Source organism: Lontra canadensis, unplaced genomic scaffold (assembly GCF_010015895.1).
Source record: "Lontra canadensis isolate GAN:19392208 unplaced genomic scaffold, GSC_riverotter_1.0 scaffold242, whole genome shotgun sequence".
NCBI classification, from domain to species: domain Eukaryota; kingdom Metazoa; phylum Chordata; class Mammalia; order Carnivora; family Mustelidae; genus Lontra; species Lontra canadensis.
In genome coordinates this window covers 203892-223150 of record NW_022631236.1, presented here as the reverse complement: position 1 = coordinate 223150, position 19259 = coordinate 203892, and the positions used below count along the sequence as shown (strand labels likewise).

The following is a 19259-nucleotide window of genomic DNA, read 5'->3' as shown; positions in this document are numbered from 1 at the left end:
GCGTTTCATGCCAGACATGCAGATCCTGCCCTCATCCAGACAGACCCTGTGGTCACCGGCCTCAAAACCACGCTCCAGTCACAGAAGCTTAATAATATTAAATATTTAGCAGGTCTGTATTCACCCGCCTGTGGGTGGCTCTGGGATTTTATCACCTGTGGATAGAATAAGATGTCTCTTAAAAAAAAAAAAAAAAAGAACAAAATTTGCCCATTGGTGAATTTAGGATTAGCTAACAGAGTGACACCACCTATCTGGTCATTAGAAAGCATTTAGAATTGTATCTTTGCCACTGTGTTCTTTGAAGTCATATTTTGGGCTGAGTTATGTCCCCACAAAATTCCTGTGTTAAAGCCATAATCCTCAATGTGTCTGTGTTTGGAGAAGGTGTCTTTAAAGAGGTCACTAAGGTTAAATGAAGTCAGAGGGTGGAGAGCTGATCCAATAGGACTGGTGTCCCTACAAGAAGAGGAAGGGTCAGGGTGCCTGGGTGGCTCAGTGGGTTAAAGCCTCTGCCTTTGGCTCAGGTCATGATCCCAGGGTCCTGGGATCAAGCCCCACATCGGGTTCTCTGCTCAGTGGGGAGCCTGCTTCCTCCTCTCTCTGACTGCCTCTCTGCCTGCTTGTGATCTCTGTCTGTCAAATAAATAAATAAATAAATAAATAAATAAATAAATAAAGTCTTAAAAAAAAAAAAGAGGAAGGGATACTAGGGAAGCACGAAGCAAAAAGGACATCTGAGGACACATTGAGAAAGTGGCCTCGGGAGAAACCAAACCTACTGACCCCTTGATCTTGGGCTTTCCACATCCAGAACTGTGAGAAAACACATTTCTATTGTTTAAGCCACCTCGTCTGGTGTTTTGTCACGGTAGCCCCAGGAGACTGATACAAGTAATGATGATAAGGATTTTCCTGGGTATTTCCCTTGAATTATGATTAGGCCACTGACAGGCAATGAAAATCATAACACTGGTAGGTTCCCAAACTTCCTCCCTGTGGCTCTGTTTCCTTAACCCAGGTTCGCTGTTTTCTGTCTGTGGCGAGCCACTAACGGGATAGATTTCCTGCACCATGGAAATCTCTCACTTGTGAGCATTGCTTTGTCAATATGTTGCTGCAAAGGAAGATTATGGGCTCAAATTTAAGCTCTTCTAATCTCCCAGCACTTTCAATTCTATCAGCTTTCATCCTGAGCCTTAAAAAAGATTTCTAAAATCATACAGAAACAACGAAAAGCCTGCCATGGTTTCAGTCTCCATGGCAATGCCAGAGATGGAAGTGATGTTGACTTCGCGTAGCTCTTGGACTCTTTTGTCGATGCCTTTTATGTATGGTTTGGGGTGGTTTACAAAGCCCCTTTTTCCACTTATTATCTTGGTTAATCCTCACAGCAAACCCATGTGGGAGGAATTATTCCCCACATTTAGCCTATTATGAAACAGATTTGGAGAAGATAAGTGGCTTAACCAAGGTTAACGCACATTGCTAAGTAGAAGACTCAACATTGGAACTTTGATTTGTCTAATGCCAAAGCTACTCTTCTTGATACTATAACCAAAAAGTGGCAGCTGTGGCTCACTTTCCTGCCCTGGTGCCCTCACTTGTCTCCTGAAAATGTACCTCCCAGGCCATGTTTCTGAGACCAGCTTTGATGCAGAGCCTCAGCCTAAGAGCCAGTGTCCTAGGCAAAGACGAGGCACACTTTGGTCCGGTTCTAGTGTTATCATTAAAATTGAGTGATTTGGGCCTATTTGCGTAATTGATCACCTTCTCCATAGGTAAATTGGAAATCCTAATTCTTGCCCCCTCTCCTTCTCAATCCCCTCTACCATTTGCTACACTAGATGAAATTCATTAAGCTTTACAGAGCTGAGAGCATTTTAAAGCTTTGTAAACAAAAGTATTGTTTCAAAGTATTATGATTATCAGTGATTGGAAAAACTATCTGATGAGTATTTGCTCATATGCTGACCCCTTCATAACTTCCCCAACAGACTCTGTGAGTCCCCTACCCCCACCCCAGTCCCCCACCCCATATCGGTTGGCATTGACTGCTTGGTGCACACTGATGTTCTTGGAAAGGTTTCAAGCACCTGTGACTTAGATGAGGGGATTTCTTTGGCCACAGAAACATGTCTGGCTTACAAAGTGGGGCAGGCTAGAGGACGCAGAGGTGGGGTAGTGGCACTGGTTGACATCTCATGGGTCCTACAATAAATTCCAGAGAGCCTCAAGAATCCTGAGCTCCATCTTTTCGCACACAACAGTAACCTGTTCATCAGTGCACACTGACCTGGACTGTTTCTTCTTGCTGTCTCATTTTCCCCTCTCTCCTACCTATATATCCAGAGACACCCCCCCCCCGCCTCAGTAGACTATTACACACAAATCCTACCCTCAGGGTCCACTTTTAGAAAACCCAAACTCAGAGACACTCCAGAATAAGTAATAGCTTCCCCTGGCAGTTGGTATAAGGGGATGAAATGAGTGACAGACAACCCACTACCCCCATACCCCCTGCCTTTCTCTACCTCACAGAGAGTGTGTTATATGTCACCTTTATCTTAGCCATGTTTCTTCCTTTGCTGAAAGCTCTGGAAATTTCACCTTGCCTAACTCACAAGTTCCCTTACATATCCTATAATTTTCTCCCCTCCCACTTTCCTTGCCGTTCAAATTTTTCAGATTATTTTAGGAAAATGTCTCTCCTTCTAAGCTCCTCACTTTATTTTTGAGCCTCCAATTTTTCTTTGACTCATGTCTGAAAAGGCAAGAGCACCTGGAGAGGGAAAGTCATGTTTTCCAAGTGTCATTGAACATAATGAAAATCGTCACCCTCAACCTCCAAAGCACTGAAAAGTGTCCTAAGATCTCCTCTCAGAATCACTATAAATGTCTTTTTTCTCTTCCTCAACCTCTTGTAAACCCAATTTTTGTCAAGTACCAAGTTTCAGGATAAAGGTAAATCCAATTCTCTTAAAATGTTCTAAATTTTCTTTTTTTGTTTGTTTGCAAGTAAAACATCAAGATTTTTCTAAAACTCTTTTCATGATAAATACACAGCCTTATAGTAACATTAAAGCTATGATAGTTTTCTATGGATGAGCACTAGATAAAGCAGCACATTTAACATCATTTCCAACACATTTTTGCATAGAGAATGACAGCACCCTCTTCTTCCTCCTTCCCCTTAGAGATGCTGATACGCATTACTCAGCTTTACTAACCACTTGGACAGGAACAAGAAGTTTGTATTTTCCATACACAGCTATCCACAGGGTGCCTCAGACTTAAAATACGAAGTGTTTCCTTGTGCTTTCATGTAAAAAACATTGAGAAGATGCGATGCTTGTCTAGTAGTTTTGCACGGTGACATGCAATGTACATACCCTACCACTGTTGGGTTTCTTCATTCATTGATCCATTCTTTCACAAGACTCTATGTCTATAAAGGAGAGAATATGTCTAATCTGCATACACAGTTCTTTGGTCACACTATTCCAACTCAAATCAGTTTAAGCAAAAAAGAGGACTTATTTGCTCACATAACTTCCCAGTCTGTGGTTAAGGTGTTGTTATGGTAAGATTGAGTGGCTCAAGAAAAAGAAGACATGACCTTTTCCTTTTTAAAGATTTACTATTTATTTGAGAGAGAGAACAGGGGCAGGGAGGGGAGGGGATAGAGAGAATCCCAAGCAGACTCCCCACTGAGCATGGAGTCTGACTTGGGGCTTGACTTTACAACCCTGAGATTGTGACCTGAGCCCAAATCCGGAGCCCAACACTCAACCAACTGAGCTACGTAGGTGCCCCAAGATATGACATCTTCATGACTCAGCAATTCTTTCCTCAATGTTGGCTTCTCTCAGGTAGACTCCCTATATGTCACCAAAGAGATATATCTCGACAGCAATAGGATTTTATTATGGTCACCGCTAGAATCTCAACCAAATGAGAATACCTCTTTCCCAATAAACCCAGCAAAGGTCCTGGGAGAAATCTAGTTAGATTTGTTTGGGTCACATGACTACCCTTGATCCAATCACCTTGGTCCAGAAGAACAAAGCACACTTACTGGTCAGGCCTGAGATGTATGTCCATCCCAGAAGCTAAGGGATGGACAGCCCCACCCAACCACCTGGGCTGAAGATGGGAACCTGTGGTACTCCCATTCAATTTCACATCCTCGATTATGTCCAGTCATAGGACATAACTTAGGTTTAATTAACGTGAGCTGACATACTTTAAGTCAGGTTCAAAGGAAGTGAAGTCCTCTTTGATCTCCTGGTCTGCTCATGCTGAGCTATAGAAGTTGCCCCATCCGCACCTGTGACCTGAGATATCGTCATCCACACCTGTGACCTGAGATACCGTCTCAGTGGAATTGCAGTAGTTATCCTAGGCCAAAATGTTCCTGCTAGTAAGATACAGTATTTGGTGAGATGTGGTGATATTCAAAATAGGAGGTAAGAAGAATCGCTCAGCAGGATGCCAGCAGGTCTATTCAATTGTCCAGAATCCATGATCTGTGAACCTAAATGCAGTTAGGACATATCTTCCCACAGAAAATTAATTTAGATACCATGTGTTTACCATATCTAGGAAGGAGAAAGCTCTTACATAAAGAGTCTCCTTTCTTACAGAATAAATTTGAGACATTACTGCCGCCTGGCAAAGTTATAAATTTGTAACAAGCACAACTCAAGACCCAGCTCTTATCTGAGATTTCTCTCTTTCTCATCCAGTGGATCCCAGTAGATTTCCACTTCTCCTTTGAGCTCTGAGTTCTCATGTGCTGCCCTGATGGTGAGTTCTGCCTGGTAACACAGCCTCCACAGTATTTAGGGGGTAGGTGGTCCCTTTTTCAGCGCCGTGTGTGAGTGGCTGCCACCACTGTCCTTATTAGGCACCTGCTCATGCCCAAGACAATTGCCCCTAAAGAAAGTTGTTCCTCCTTCTCATCTTTATTTCAGCCAGAAGAGCTCCCTCTTTGGATTCCAAGATTAAGGCTGCTTTTGATGCTTCTTAATGCTGTGTCTCTAGGGTCCCAGCGAAGGCCTGTTCTTCTGCCCCCCAGTCTTCATGACACCATCACTCTTGGCTCTCCTCTGTTTTGGACTTCTGTTAAGTTCTGACATGTTCCCTCGGGGCACTAGAAATATCTGCTTGCTTACCTTCTGTATTACATTGAAACTCCGAAATGCTTTAATGTTTTTGCTTTTGAATATATAGTCCTGCAAATTTGAGATTCTGTACCCCCTCCTCACCTGTACCCAGATTTTTAAAGTATTCACATCTCCTCCACACAGCCCTTGTGTTTTCAGGAACTTAGCCCTGCCCCTAATTCTAGGAATGGTCTGGTTTGTCTTAAGCCAAGCTGCATAATCCAATCTCCCAGTAAAAATTCCTGGTGAGTAATGACCTAAGCTACTTTGGAGTGAGGATAAATCTCAGGACCTTCACTTGCAAAGCTGCAGAAAAGGGATCTTCCTCCCTCTACTGGTCATGAGAGAGACAGCATGCGGAGGGTAGCCAGCCGACCACCACGGAAGTACTGCTACAACTTGTACGGAAAAATAATTGTTGTCCTTCACCTTGAAGGACTCTATCCTTATCCCAAAGAATAACCGGCCACATGAATTGAGAAGTTTTTCTTTGAGAAACCCATATATGTGGATATAGATACAGGTACAGATATCTAGTGCTCACTGGTAGAAAAGCCCCATTCTTTCAAGGTAGATTTTGTTTTTTCAAAGCTAGAAGTTACTCAGAACCAAGAGTGAATAGGTAGACGACCAGTTTGTGTAACAGGATTTCTCTTGTTTTTTTGTTTGGTTGGTTGGTTGGTTGGGTTTTTGTTTCCCAAGGAAAACTTCTTGTGAATGGTTTCCTAGCTGCTAAAATGCCCTGAATGCAGCATCTCTTCATGAGCAAATAATACCACTTACATTCATCGTAAGGCGAAAAAGTCTTCACTTCTTAGTTGCACCTGGTCAGCACTGCCTTTTCTCTGACTTCTTAAATATATAGATTCTACCAATATCTCGAAATAGACAATCCTTAAGAAAGAAAAGTGTTAGCACCTGAACATTCTTCCTTAAGGGTTAAAACCTCAAGCATACGTTGCCAAAGTGTCAAGGCAGCTGTGAACACGGTCCTGTTGGCACCTGCACGTGACATCACAGATCGCAGCTACTGTAAGGAGGATATTTGGAAGAATGAATACTCTGCTTGGTCTGGTCTCAACCGGACAGGAGGCCCGATGGCTCCGTGCGTGAAACTCCCACGTAGCTTGGATATGTTGAAGTTCCTGTTAACTGTTACTTCCTTGTAATTCTCAAAACCCCCTTATGATATGACCCCACGGAGGAGACAGATGTGACCAAGTTTAACAAGAATCATTCTCTAAGAAGCCTGTTCCCATACCAGTCTAAAGACATTAAATTGGTCCTATTTTTTAAAATAACTCTGGTAAAGGATTTTCCTCAGTACCTTAAACTCTGGTTTTTTTAATAAATAATCACACAATTATTTTAAGACCACGGTAAGAAAGGCATAGTGCAGATCTTATCAATACCTCTTTTGAGGAACCAGGATTCCTTCTGAAGCTTACTTGAGATAGGACATGAGAAAGGCAGACTCATCAATAACTAATGAGCTTTTCTACAAATATACTTATGATGTGTTGCAAAGGAACAAATAATTAAATGGGGATTTTCTTGGGGCTTAGATTTCCTAATCCAAACTGGAAATTATCAGATGATTCTTTATAGCAACTTTCATTAGAGATGAAACAGCTACCTTGTTTGTCTTTTTGAGATAATTATGAAGTTGAGAAAAATGTGTTTTTTAAAAAACAGCTTTATTAAGATATAACTGGTATACAAAAAAACTGGACTTATTTCATATACACAATGTAATGAATTTGTAGAAATGCATACAAATATGAATTTTCAAGTGCCTAGCAGAGATCTGATTTTTCACTTTGGGTAAACAAAGTGATGAAAACAATTTTAAGGGGCTTTGCCACCTTTTAAGATGATTCAATCATGTCAGTGCAAAAAATAAAATAAAATGTATGTTATGGGCCCAAACTAAGAGAAAAGTTAGTGAACAGGAGTCCCTCCATTCAATTTCTTTTGATTAAGAAAAAGTGCCTATTGTATGGAAGTAAACAAGAGATAGGATATGGATTTAACGGCAGAGTGTTGAGTATATAACACAGGAAGCAGTTTATCTCCAAACACAACAGTAAGACGTTAAAACTAAAAGCTGTTTTATTTATCAATGATGTCAGTACTCAAAGTAGTCCAGTTAAAATCTATTTCCTCTTGAAATAGAGAAGAAGTACACTGAATAGAGATGCAGAGGGCTTCAGAGGGGCCTCAGGACTCCTGACAGCGAGGATAATGCATTGGTCATGGGAAAGTGAGTCAAGGGGAAATGAGGGAGGCGTGAAAAGGCCCAGTGACGAGGGCCAAGGCAGGAGTGAAAACGGGAGAAAGCTGAGAAAACTGGTGGTGGAATGAATGTGCACCTGTGGAAGACGCAGCTGCAGAGGTTCTAGAAGCAGGACCTAGATCTAAACCCAGATACTTGATTAAGGAAAAAAAATAAGACTAGAAATGTAAAACCTAAGATTACAAGCCTAGGCATGTAACAACTAGAAGTTCATCACCTTTACTTCCCCTATATGCCCACTGAGCTGAAGAGCAGTAACAACAAAGTATACTCCTTCCCCTCCTGGTTTAAATTTTGTAGGGGATCTGCGGAGACTGTGGGTTCAGCTGAGATTACAGTGGGAAGAGTTTCGTGAAGCAGGCCTGACAATAGGTCTTGTCATCCTGCTCCCTGAAGATGCCCTTTGACAGCTGTGTCAGGCAGAAGGCACAGACGAAGTGCTCGGGATGGAACTTGTGGCCCATGGCACTGATGCAGCGGCCGGTGATGGGCTGTCCGCACCCGTGGCAGAGTGTTCCCCGGCGCTGATGGTAATGGAGCTCACAATACGGACGTCCGTCCAGTTCAAAGAAGGAGCCGGAAGAGAAACTGCTGAAGCAGTCCTGGGGGACAGGGTGAAGGGAAAGAAAAGGAATGCAGATGTCAAGAGTAGAATATCAGCAAAGTAAAACTTGCAGCCTTGAAATTCCTGCCAGCTACCCGACCAGTGGAGGCGAGAATATCACCCACTTGCAAAAGAGATGAGCAAATGCCCACAGCCTCTTTTACCAGGCCCACATCAATCCCTCACCTCAAGCTGTGAACCCTTTTTCCAGTTGCTGTTCTGCCCCTCAGAAAGGAAGACCCTTGACTTTGACTAAGTCCAAAAGAGAGGTGAGTGTACAGACCCCACACACAAAGCATTCCGGGTGCCAGACGGTGTCCATGGCTGAGAGGTAGTTTTCCAACACTGGGCGGTTGCAGCCACCACACTTGGGTGAGAACATGGCTAAGAAATCCTTCTGGCAGTATGGCTTCTTGTCCTTCTCATGAAAGCCTGAAAAGGTAAAATCAACAGTTCACGGTGCAGGGTGACACTCTCCACCAAGTTGGAAGCTGAGAAGAGGCCAATGATTTCAGTTCTCCCGAACTCAGTGTCCTTATGTTCAAGACCAACCTCAACAGCTCATTATAAGAAGTACATGAGAAATAATAAATAAATAAATACAGGATATAATGGGGGACAGGTGCATTAGTGCTGGGCCTGGCTCATACCCAGCCTTTAGTATTAGGGTCTATTTCTGCTCAACATCTCTGCACTAAGTATCACACTGGCCTGCACACACCTCTGCCCCAGGCTTTGGCGTGGCTAATCTCACCTTACCATTCAGAAATTGGTTCAAATGTCACCCTATCAGAAGCACCTCTTACCAGCCCATATCTGTCACTTCATCTTTTCTAAAATCATCTTTCTAGCATTTACCATCATCTGAAACCATCTTTGTGGTCTGTCTTCCCGCACTGGAGCATTAGCTCTGAAACTAGATACTGTTGGTCTTGTCATGTTAATAACTCTAGTACCTAAAACAGCACCTGGAGAAAAGGGCTTAATCTTTAAAAAGAAAGTGCTGTGAAATAATAATTTCTAAGTGGATGCAAGATTCTAAATGTAACGATTCAAACCACACAAAGGCTTGAGTCAAAAATGAGTGAGCTCCTCGTGAACCTGGGAATGAGAAAACTGTAGTACACATGAATCAAATTTCAAAAGCAAGTTAAAAATCAATAAATTTAGCTCCATTAAAAATATGTGAATGACTTGTGCATGACCAAAAGCACCATAAGCAAAAGCAAGATGAGGGACAAACCTATCTGCCAATTTTATCTCAGAAAAACAGTGGGTGGACTGATAAAGCAAGTATGTTAAACATCATGAGGAAGGAGCCACAGTCAAATCAAGAATATGGAACACGTTATCGGACATAGGCTCCAGTTTCTTAACAAATCAATGGTATTTTAAAAAATGGGGAAGAGAGAATCATTACAGGATTTTTAAATTTTGAGAGATAAAATGGCCAAATGCAAGACATACGTTTTGCCTGGGCCCAACGGATTCAAACAAACCAAGTAAATGATGTAGTTTCAGAAATTTGAGAAGTTTAGATATGGGTTTTATATGATAATGAGGAATTAATAGTTTCACTAGGTGTGAAAGTAGTTGTGTTTAAAAAAAAAGTCTTGATTAATCAAAGATGACTCATGTTGAAGTATTTAATGGTGACATAAGATTTCTTTGATTTGCTTTTAAATATTCCAGCAAGAAAAGGGGTAGACAGGTGAGTGGAGGTTAGAGGAAATTAGTTTGGTAAAACATAGATAGTTGGTGAACGAGGCAGGAAGAAATTTCCATAATAAAAAAAATAATAATCAATTTGTTAATGAATAAGGCTTTCTCTTAAATACTTTAATACTGGATATTTTCACAATTGGGCTCTTGTTAGAAAACCCTTCCTTGAGTCTTATACATCCTACGCCCACATAAAGAAGGATGAGAAACCCAAGGGATTACTTTTTTAAATCCTTTAAAATAAGTCGTCCTGGGGCCCCTGGGTGGCTCAGTTGGTTAAGCATCTGCCTTCAGATCTGGTCATGATTCCAGGGTCCTGGGATCAAGTCCCTACATTGGGCTCCCTGCTCAGCAGGGAGTTTGCTTCTCCCTCTGCCTCTTCCCCAGCTTGTGATCTCTCTTGTTCAAATAAATAAATAAAATCTTTAAAAATAAACAAATAAAATAAGTTGTCCTCATAAAGAGACAAATAACACAAGATGAAACGCTTTTAGTTGTAATATGTTCAACATGAGTAAATCATGAAACTCAAAAGAAAAAAGTAAAGTTCTAATTTTTGCTAATTAGGAGGTTCAATTTCTAATTTTAGCTAAGTAGTAAAAATAGTGTTAAATAAGTCTACCTAATACCGGAAAATATATGGGAGTGATTCACGTATTTATATATTCCCAGTGACAAAGTTAAATGTTAGTATTCTTTTGGAAAATCATTTGGTAATGTTTATCAAGAATTTTTTTAAAAAGATATAAATATCTTTCTCCTGGGAATTAACCCATACAAATAATTGAATGAAAATATTATGTTTAAAGATAATCACTGCAGTGCTACTAACAGACAAGAAGTAATCTAAATATACTATTATGAACACAGTTGTTTATAATATTTGAAACTATAAATAAAGCTTTTAAGCACATACTTTTTATAATTTGTCTACAAAAAGCCCTAATGGAATAATTGATATTATTAAAATTATTATTATAAAATTATAAAGTCACATGAGGAAATTCTTAAGTGATGAAAAGGACTTTTAGGTACACCTAACTAAGGTATGCATAAATACTAAATGTAGAAAAATATTACTAGGGAAACTTTTTTTATGTTGTATTTGTTAACAAGGGTAATAGATTATAAGTAAAGATTTCTGCAAGTTTTTTTTCTTATCATCTTTACATTGAAAAAAGAAAAATATAATAAATCAGTTCATCCTCAAGCACCTATTTAAGTAATACGTGTCCTCTGCCTTGAAAAGCACTTCTCTAAGATTCCCAGACAGTTTGGTCCTCCACCTCACGGAGGGGCCTGTTCAACAGAACAACAGACCCACCCACCCTGTTTCAAATAGCACCCTATCACTCCCTCTCCTAAAATGGTGGGTAAGTTGTAAGTGAATTATAAGCATAGAGTGAGTGAGTTAATTAGCTGGCTAGTTCTGATGATTATCGGTCTCTCTCAACTAGAATATATACACCATGAGGGGAGAAACTCTGTCTTTTGTTGCCATATCCCTAGTACCTAGAACAGTACTTAGACACACAGACAGTAGTTGCTCAATAAATATTTACTGAATGAGCAGACATGTCAACAATGTTACAACTGCACAACTTAGACCATCAAAGGCTCCAGAAGTATGCTGTAGTTTAGAGCCCCTCCAGGACTAACTATAATATGTGTAAACAGGTGCCCTCTTCTGTAAGGAACTCTGCTTAGCATCCGTCAGGAGAGCCTGTCTAATGTGAAGATGACCGCCAGCAATCCCATTTACGTAGCACGTGCTTTGTAGCGGTTCCAAATGAGGGCTCTATCTGTGGTACTAAATTGAAATTGAATTCTTCACAGCAATGCTCCCATCTCACAAAGGAGAAAAGGGAGGCTCAGAGAAATTACATATAACAAACTAGTCAGCAGGGGACCTGATGTCCAAGTCTAGGCCTAACTTCAAAGCCTAACTTCAAAGTCATACCCTTAATTTAAATATACCCTAGTGGTGACCTCTCTGTGAGGACTCATAGCATCAGCTGAGCCCAAAAGCTTTGTAAATATGAGAGCTCTAGCTGTACTTGCACTGAAAGAGCACATAAGCAAAGTGGACTGGAAAGCAGCCCACCGTGGAAACACTACTTCTAGGAGCCCATTTTGATAGTAGCAGCCAGATCCAAAAAGGCAGTAAGAGCAGCCCGAGGTTTGGGACCCAAAAAGAACGCTTTTTCTGTTCTCTCTGGTCACTTTTGGATATCCCTTGCTTTGTTCAACTAGGCTGTCTTTGAAGAGCAGACAACTGAATAGACTTCTGAGCCTATACATCTAAGAAACTAATAATTTTATAAGCTGTCCTATGTTCTGCTAAAGCCCCTGGACACAGAAGAACTCACTTTACCTTTTCCACTTTATCAAAGAATGTCTAGAGTCTGATCAAGGACAACAGAATGCAGGAAGGCCTACCACTTCAGAAGAACAAACCAGCACCCACAACCATCCTCCTTGTTTTTGTGTGGCCGGGTAGTTTTCAAATTCAGTGTGCATCCGGCACCTAGAGAGCTTGTCAATATGCAGATCGCTTGGGCCCCACCCCCAGAGTCTCTGATTCAGTAGATCGGGGATGGGGCCCCCAACTTCCCATGTATGCTCCATAAAGCAAGTGACATAAAACTGAACTTGCCTGTAAGTAGGTGTTACTTGAGAAAATTGTAAGACATGCCAAATGACCTGGGAATGACCCTCATCTAGGCATTTGCAGGGTAGCTGGTCTCCAGAATAACACAGCAGGGAAGGAACAGCCTCTGTTTCAACTAGGGTGAGTCTCAGGAGAGGAATCAAAAGCAATCAGCCGAACTTGCTGTGATGCCCCTGCATTCAGTGATCCAATAAACTGAGAAAGTTTCAGCAGTAACTTTCCTGGAGGCTCTCTCTGGGGCCAATTACCTCTGGAGAACGGATAAGAAACACTAACAATTAAAAGTGACACAGAGAGAGAGAGAGGTGTTTACACTCTGGGGAGGCTCCCAGCCACAGGGGAAATTAGGGAGCACCTCCATGGCCTGGATAATGAACAATTTCAAAAGAAAGACACAGGCACTGAAGACCTGGTCCCTAGGGGAGGATGCTAAGGCCTGAAATGTTTAGAAACTTGAGCCTTCAAGAGGAATTTTCTGAACTGAAACAAAAATGCAGATGAATTTAATTTCCCAGAAGGTTAAGCTCTCATTATAGAAACTCCATGTGTGACTATGTGACCTGGGGTGAGGCCGGATGCCACCCAATTAACAGGCCAGCCATGCAGCAGGAGACCCACTTACAGAAAGCAAAGGACAAAAACAAAAATATGATGTAGGAGGAGCTTCTGATTAAAAAAATGGCCTTCTTTGGTCACGTGTCTCAATAAATGCTTTAAGTGTGGCCTGATGAGGACGTAAAGTCGTAAGAGACTTGTGTCGTTAGAGGAGGCCAAAGTCAAGAACAGTGAGTATTAGCTCCCTTCATGGTGCTTTCTGGTCATCCTATGGATGGGATACTTTTCTTTTGTATCTAACTGACATCTCGTCTGGAAACACGCCTGTTATTCTATGGCTCTGCTCACAGGAGACGTCCACAGCACACTCGTCTGTGGGCAGTAAGCACCTGCTGACTGTTCTATTCAACTGACTCTCCCACTTCTGTGGCTACCAATACAATATAAATTTACCAGGACACACTTCAATATGATTTAGATTAAATCTCAATTAAAAAATCCTGCTTAACTAAAGCACAATCTAGAAATGAAATTCCTAATGATTTGTGAAAAGCATTAAACAGGCTTCCGTGAACAAGCAAATTACTGCAAAGCACTTCGCTAGTGGATTATGTCAGTGCCACTGTTTCTGGGTCTATTGTCAAATAAGAGTGGAGCACAGCGGCACCATGAAAGTAAAGGGATTCAGCTGCAGAAGAAGAACTGAGTCTCTGCCTGGGGGCAGTTGTGATGATGTAGAAACAACACAGAACTTGCAGAAATGGGACCTGAGTTCTGGTTCCAACTCTTCGACTTTCTGGCTGTATCACTTTAAGAAAATTATGTTACCTCCCTGAGGCTCAGTGTTTCCATCTATAACTAGGTAAAATGTGGGATAAAAATACCCTCACCAGACTGTGGTGGGGATTAAATGAATAATCGTTAGGAATGTGCATAATAACCCTCCTGACATTTAGGTGAGTCCCCGTGCCAGTGAAGGGCAGGATACAGGGGATTATTTTCACTCCCTCTTGAAACACCACCAACACAATAGTTAAAAAATTATTTAAAATAGAAATACCCACAAGGAATAGGAGAAAAGGAGAGGAGATGCCATCAATGAGACACCAATAAAGTTTTCCAATATTTTAAGTAGGTATAAGAGTGGCAACGAGCTTGGCAAACAAGGAAGCTGAAGCCTGCATTTCTCCCGAGGGGAGGGGCCCAGACACTTCAGGCTGGCGTGTTCCATTGCGTCAGAGGGGCTCAGAAAGTGAATGTACAAAATAGTCTTCGAGGCTGGAAACAGACCGGCTGAAAGTCTGAAGAGCAGTGATTAATTCTGGAACTGTCACACCAGAGGATCTCAGGCACTAAAAGACCTACCATATGAGCAGTCAGGGGTCTCCCAGCAAAATGACTGGAGCATGCTACTTGCATACCACACAGCTGAGTCCACCAGTTGACAAGTTCTGCTTATACCCACAGAGCTTCCAATTAACATTTTAGGGGCAACCAAAGATCAGCAGCATTTGGCCAAGACTGGTGTAACAAGGTGTAAGGCACAAGATCTAATAGATGTCAATTACAAACTGGGCTTTAAGACATCCCTCAAAGTAGACAGCCATAGACTGTTTATATGATTCTTGAACTCCTCACTCCCTGTGAGGATATAAAACAGGGAGGGAGGAAAGAAAATTGAGAGAGGGATTCCTTTGGAGAAAGCTATGGGTGCTCTACCACCATCACACAGCCAAGAGGGATGTGGTCTGGCATGGTTCCTGCTAACCTCAGGTCAAGAGAGGGACCTCAGTAAAGCCACTCAGAGATCTGGGTATGTCCTGGGCCATCAGTGGGATATAGCTGATGGAAAAAATCCATGAATGAGTCTGGCTGAATAGGGAAACACAGCTGTTAACGGACTATAATCCCACTGAGTGTAAGGAAAAGATGCCAGTTTCCCATGGTCCATATAGGAAAGTGTGAAAGAGATATCTGGGACCACTGTGATCACTTCTAAGAGATCACCAGGAGGGAACAATGAAAACCCTGCAAAACTGACCTGTGTGGAATGGGTCCTTCAATGTGCCAAGCAGAAAACAGCTGGCTAAGATTCTGAAGTTGGACCTGTACCGAATTCACAAAAGCATCCAAGGGGAAAAAAAAGTTAAACATCTGCCAGGTCCAGAGAGCATGACACGAATTTCCATCAGCACTGAGCAAGTTAGGACTTTCCTGCCCTCCAGGCTCAACTTCCTCCCTGCCAGTTTCAACCCTGAAGGGGTCAGATATCAAGATGAGCAACAGGGGTGAGGGTGGTGGATGCTAAAGGCAGGAAAGGACAGAGGAAGGGCCATAGCACCCTCCCCTGGTCTCCAGCAGTGTAAAGGCCCGACCAGGGGACAGCAGCAGTCACTTTAGTATGCAGGTATGTGCTGGTTTATTTATTAAGTGCCGGTCACTTTAAGTAAGTTGGATGCTTTAGCTATTACACAGATGGAATTACCCAAGGACTGAGTTTTGTGTTTTGTGTCTAAAACTGATTTTGTATTTAGAACTGTTTATTAAGAGTCATCAGAAAAGACATGGGACTGCCCAAGTTTTTATTTAGTTAAGAGGTGAATAGTTTCCCTGCTAAGTTAATTCAAAAAGGACAGGAACAAAAAAATAAATAAAGAAGCTTTCTGATTCCACGCATGAGTCATACTTGTTCCAAGCAAACATAAAAAGGAGTCAGGAAAAAAAAAAAAAAAAAAATCAAAGTAAGGCAAAAGAAAAAAGGAAAAAAAAAACTTGGGAAGAGAGAAGGACCAATCACACAGAAAGGATCAGGAATAAGAAAAAATCTTAAAAACTTCTCAACCATAGAAGCTGGAAGACAGTGAAGCGAGACGTCTTCAGAATTATAGGGGAAAATAGTTTCACCTAGCATTCTATGCCCAGGCAACTTAAGGTAGACAATAGAATTACAATATTTTCAGATATTTCAAGGTCTCAAAAGTTTTACCTCCTCTTCATTCTTTCCTAGGAGCTGCTCCACTAAAATAAAGGTAGTAACATGTATTAAAAGACCAGGGATCCAGGAAACAGAGAACCCAAAGATAAAAGCAGTCAAGCAGCAAAAGGAATTCCCAAGACAATGGCCAAGAGTAAATGCTTCACAGCAGGCCTGAGGAGAAACCATTGCAGACTGGGGCAAGAGGATGGAAGTCTCCTGGAAGGATGTTTCCAAGACAAAACCAGTGGGACTGACCCACTACCAGATGCAGCTGACTATTTTGAGAATGATTTCCCAGTTCTGTCACATCAATTACAGCTAGGTACAAAGAAAATTAAGCTAGTGAAAAAAGAAATCTAAATATTAACTTCAGGGAAAAAATTATATGAAAAGGATACCATGATAGTGATACTATTTTTACTGTGTTTCCATGTGCCAGGCACTGTTCTAAACACTACACTGTCATTGTATCTTAAAATCCTCATAATTACTCTGTAAGGCAAGATTACAGGGTAGGAATTATTACCAGGCCCATTTCACCAATGAGGAAAGCAAGGAACAGAGGGGTTAAATGACTTGAATAAAATCCTATCACTAATAAATACCACAGCCCAGATTTGAACCATGTAGTCTAAACTCTTAAAATCTGTGCTCTGTTGTAACCATACTTTGCTATAGGGCTCAACAATGAACAATATTGTCATGGCTGTGAATTGTGAATATGTGCACATTGAATACTGGTGTGACCTATAATTATGACCTGATTCCATACTGAGAGAATGGGGGGAGAGGAAGAATGTTGGGGGTAAACTGGGGTAGTAAATCCTCTTTCCTGGTAGGAAGTTAATATATAATGGTTAAAATTAGAAGGAAAAAAAAAATCAACCTATAGTAACAGATATAAATATATTACAGAAGAAAAAGCTGAAAACATTTGGAGAGGATAACTGGATTTGGGGGGCAAAGAAAGGAAAATCAAGGGACTGATGCTTTTCACTATAATATTTGAGCTCTTAAACTATGCATTTGCATTTCTTCAAGAAAGCAATTTAAATGATATTTGTAAATATTGGGGAAAGGTAAGGAGGGGTGGCATCTAGTACTAAAATGGGCCTGGACATGGACGCTGGCGGCAGGAAACGGGACTAGGCAGCAAACCAAGGAAAAGCTCTGCTGATCTTCTTGCAACCCCCCGGGACCTACCTTCCGCACCAAACACCTCTCCGCAGTGAAAGCAGAAGAAGTGTTCTGGGTGCCAGGTTTGGTTCATTGCTGTCAGCACTTTCTGGAAAAGGAACATACAGAGCCGTATTAGAAAGCCACAGAGCTATAAATCAGGACTGTGGTGCAGGAGCAGGAAAAGGGGGATGACTTACATCCAGGATGGGAGCAGCACAGTAAGCACAACGTGGGGAAAAGAGATCGTGGTAGTCCTTGGAGCAGTAGGCCAAGCCACTCCGCTCAAAGAAGGGCTGGGGGCCAATCTCTTCCTTGCAGTGAGTGCAGACAAAGTGCTCTGGATGCCACACTTGCCCTAGAGCATGGATCACCTGGGGACGAAATAAAGCATGGCAGGCCACGGCAGCTGGGGGCTGGAGGGCCTACTGGTCACACAATCTGGGACAGCACTTTTCCCACATTATTCCACGCAAACGGCACCTCCTGGGGTGACCTAACATGGAGGTCTAGACCCTTCTAGGTCCCTTCTACGGGGTCTGTTGTCCATGCTTTACGGATAGTAAAAGGGTGCCCAGTTTTCTGACTAATCATTCTGATAAAAGTCTGTAGGTGTTCATTAGGTGCTCTGGAGGGTGGGGGAACCAAACCTGAGAATAGTAGAGACAGACAGGGAGGGGTAACTACATTCTGGCCTGGAAGGGATCCCTGGAAGAGGAAAAGGCCAAATGAGAGTTTTATTCCTCTGGTCTGAGCACCTCACTCCTGCCCCACTCTGAGTCAGGGCTCAGAGCCCTCTATTGTGGTTTTGGTGAAGGATGATGTAGAGTGGGAGTCTGTGGCTATGAGTTGGAGCTGAGTCAGCTGAAAGTTACCATTAATCAACTTGACTGCGAACTTTGGGACAGAGGGGCCACAGGAAAGTCCCTCCCAGGACCGGATGTACAGAAAAGCAGTTAAGAGTCACACTTAGGAGTTAGGCTCTCCTGGTTCAAATCTCCCCTCTACCTCTTTCTGGACTTGGACATGTCAGTTATCAACCCAGAGCCCTTGGTTCCCTCGTCTTTACAAAAGAACCATAATACAGTCTCCCTTGCAGGGTTGATGTGACCATTAAATGAATCTTCATACTCATTTAATAAAATGAATCTTTTATTCATCTAATAATGAATTTAATAAAATTCATTTCATTTCATTCGTAAAACTTCATTTAATGAAATGATTCATTTTAAAAAAACGAGTCTTTATACTCATACTTGCAAAGCACTCGGCTCAGTGCCCAGAGCACTGTAAGGGATGAGTGATTACTAGCTACCATGAAGACATCTTAGAAAGTGACAGAACAATCCTTGGTGGGACAGCAGACAGCTGGCTACAGGACCCACACCCTGGCCCATCACACCTTCCCAGCAATCGGTTTCCGACAGGAAGCACAGTGGCCCTTGGACACTGTGGCAACTCCAAGGTCCTGCAGATCCTGCTCCAAATCCCCCAGCATTGAGTCCAGGGAGGCCTTGGGATCCTGCTTATTCGCTGGGTGTTTCTTGCTGGCATCTGCTTTCACTGCAACCTGGCACCAGGGAAAGAACCATGAAAAACAATCAGTCTCATGAATATTTGCCCTCACTGGCATCTGCTACATGACCCCTTAAGCTCACCTCTATAGACTAATGTTTTCTTCCATACCCAACCTCCATCCAAGGCACTGGAAGAGTCCAACATTGTAACACCAATAAAAATGCTTCCATCTCCCTTTTATCCTCAATTCCTCAGGCCAGGTGAAACACCAGTAATCTTCCTCCATTTGTAAATCTTTTCTGACCATGGGAAATTGAGTGCACGAAGATGCTACCTTTCCTCACTCCTTCAATGACCACAGGTCAACAATTACTTGTATCTTCTTTTTGCCCATTTATTCTACAGTGTTTATTGAGCACCTAGTTTGTGATGGTCACAGTTCCAGACTCTTGGTATAGAGCAATGCACATGGCAACCAAGAAAGTCTGCCGTCATGGAGTTTGCTTTTCTGGGAGACAGACAATACATGGATTAAATAAATGTATGATGTGGTGTCAGGCAGACATGAGACA

At 42.0% G+C, this 19259-nt stretch overlaps 1 protein-coding gene across 1 annotated transcript in view; it reads right to left on the bottom strand.

The window, feature by feature from the left end:
- Positions 1-6967: 6967 nt before the first annotated feature.
- LPXN (leupaxin) overlaps positions 6968-19259 on the bottom strand; it is a 34278-nt gene continuing 21986 nt past the window's right edge. The window contains exons 5-9 of the mRNA XM_032849712.1: positions 18572-18739; positions 17370-17543; positions 17197-17278; positions 8352-8500; positions 6968-8066 (exon numbers count right to left, since the gene is read on the bottom strand). Coding sequence (XP_032705603.1) covers positions 7797-8066; positions 8352-8500; positions 17197-17278; positions 17370-17543; positions 18572-18739 — 843 coding nt within the window. The 3' untranslated portion in view covers positions 6968-7796. The remainder of the gene's footprint in view (positions 8067-8351; positions 8501-17196; positions 17279-17369; positions 17544-18571; positions 18740-19259) is intronic.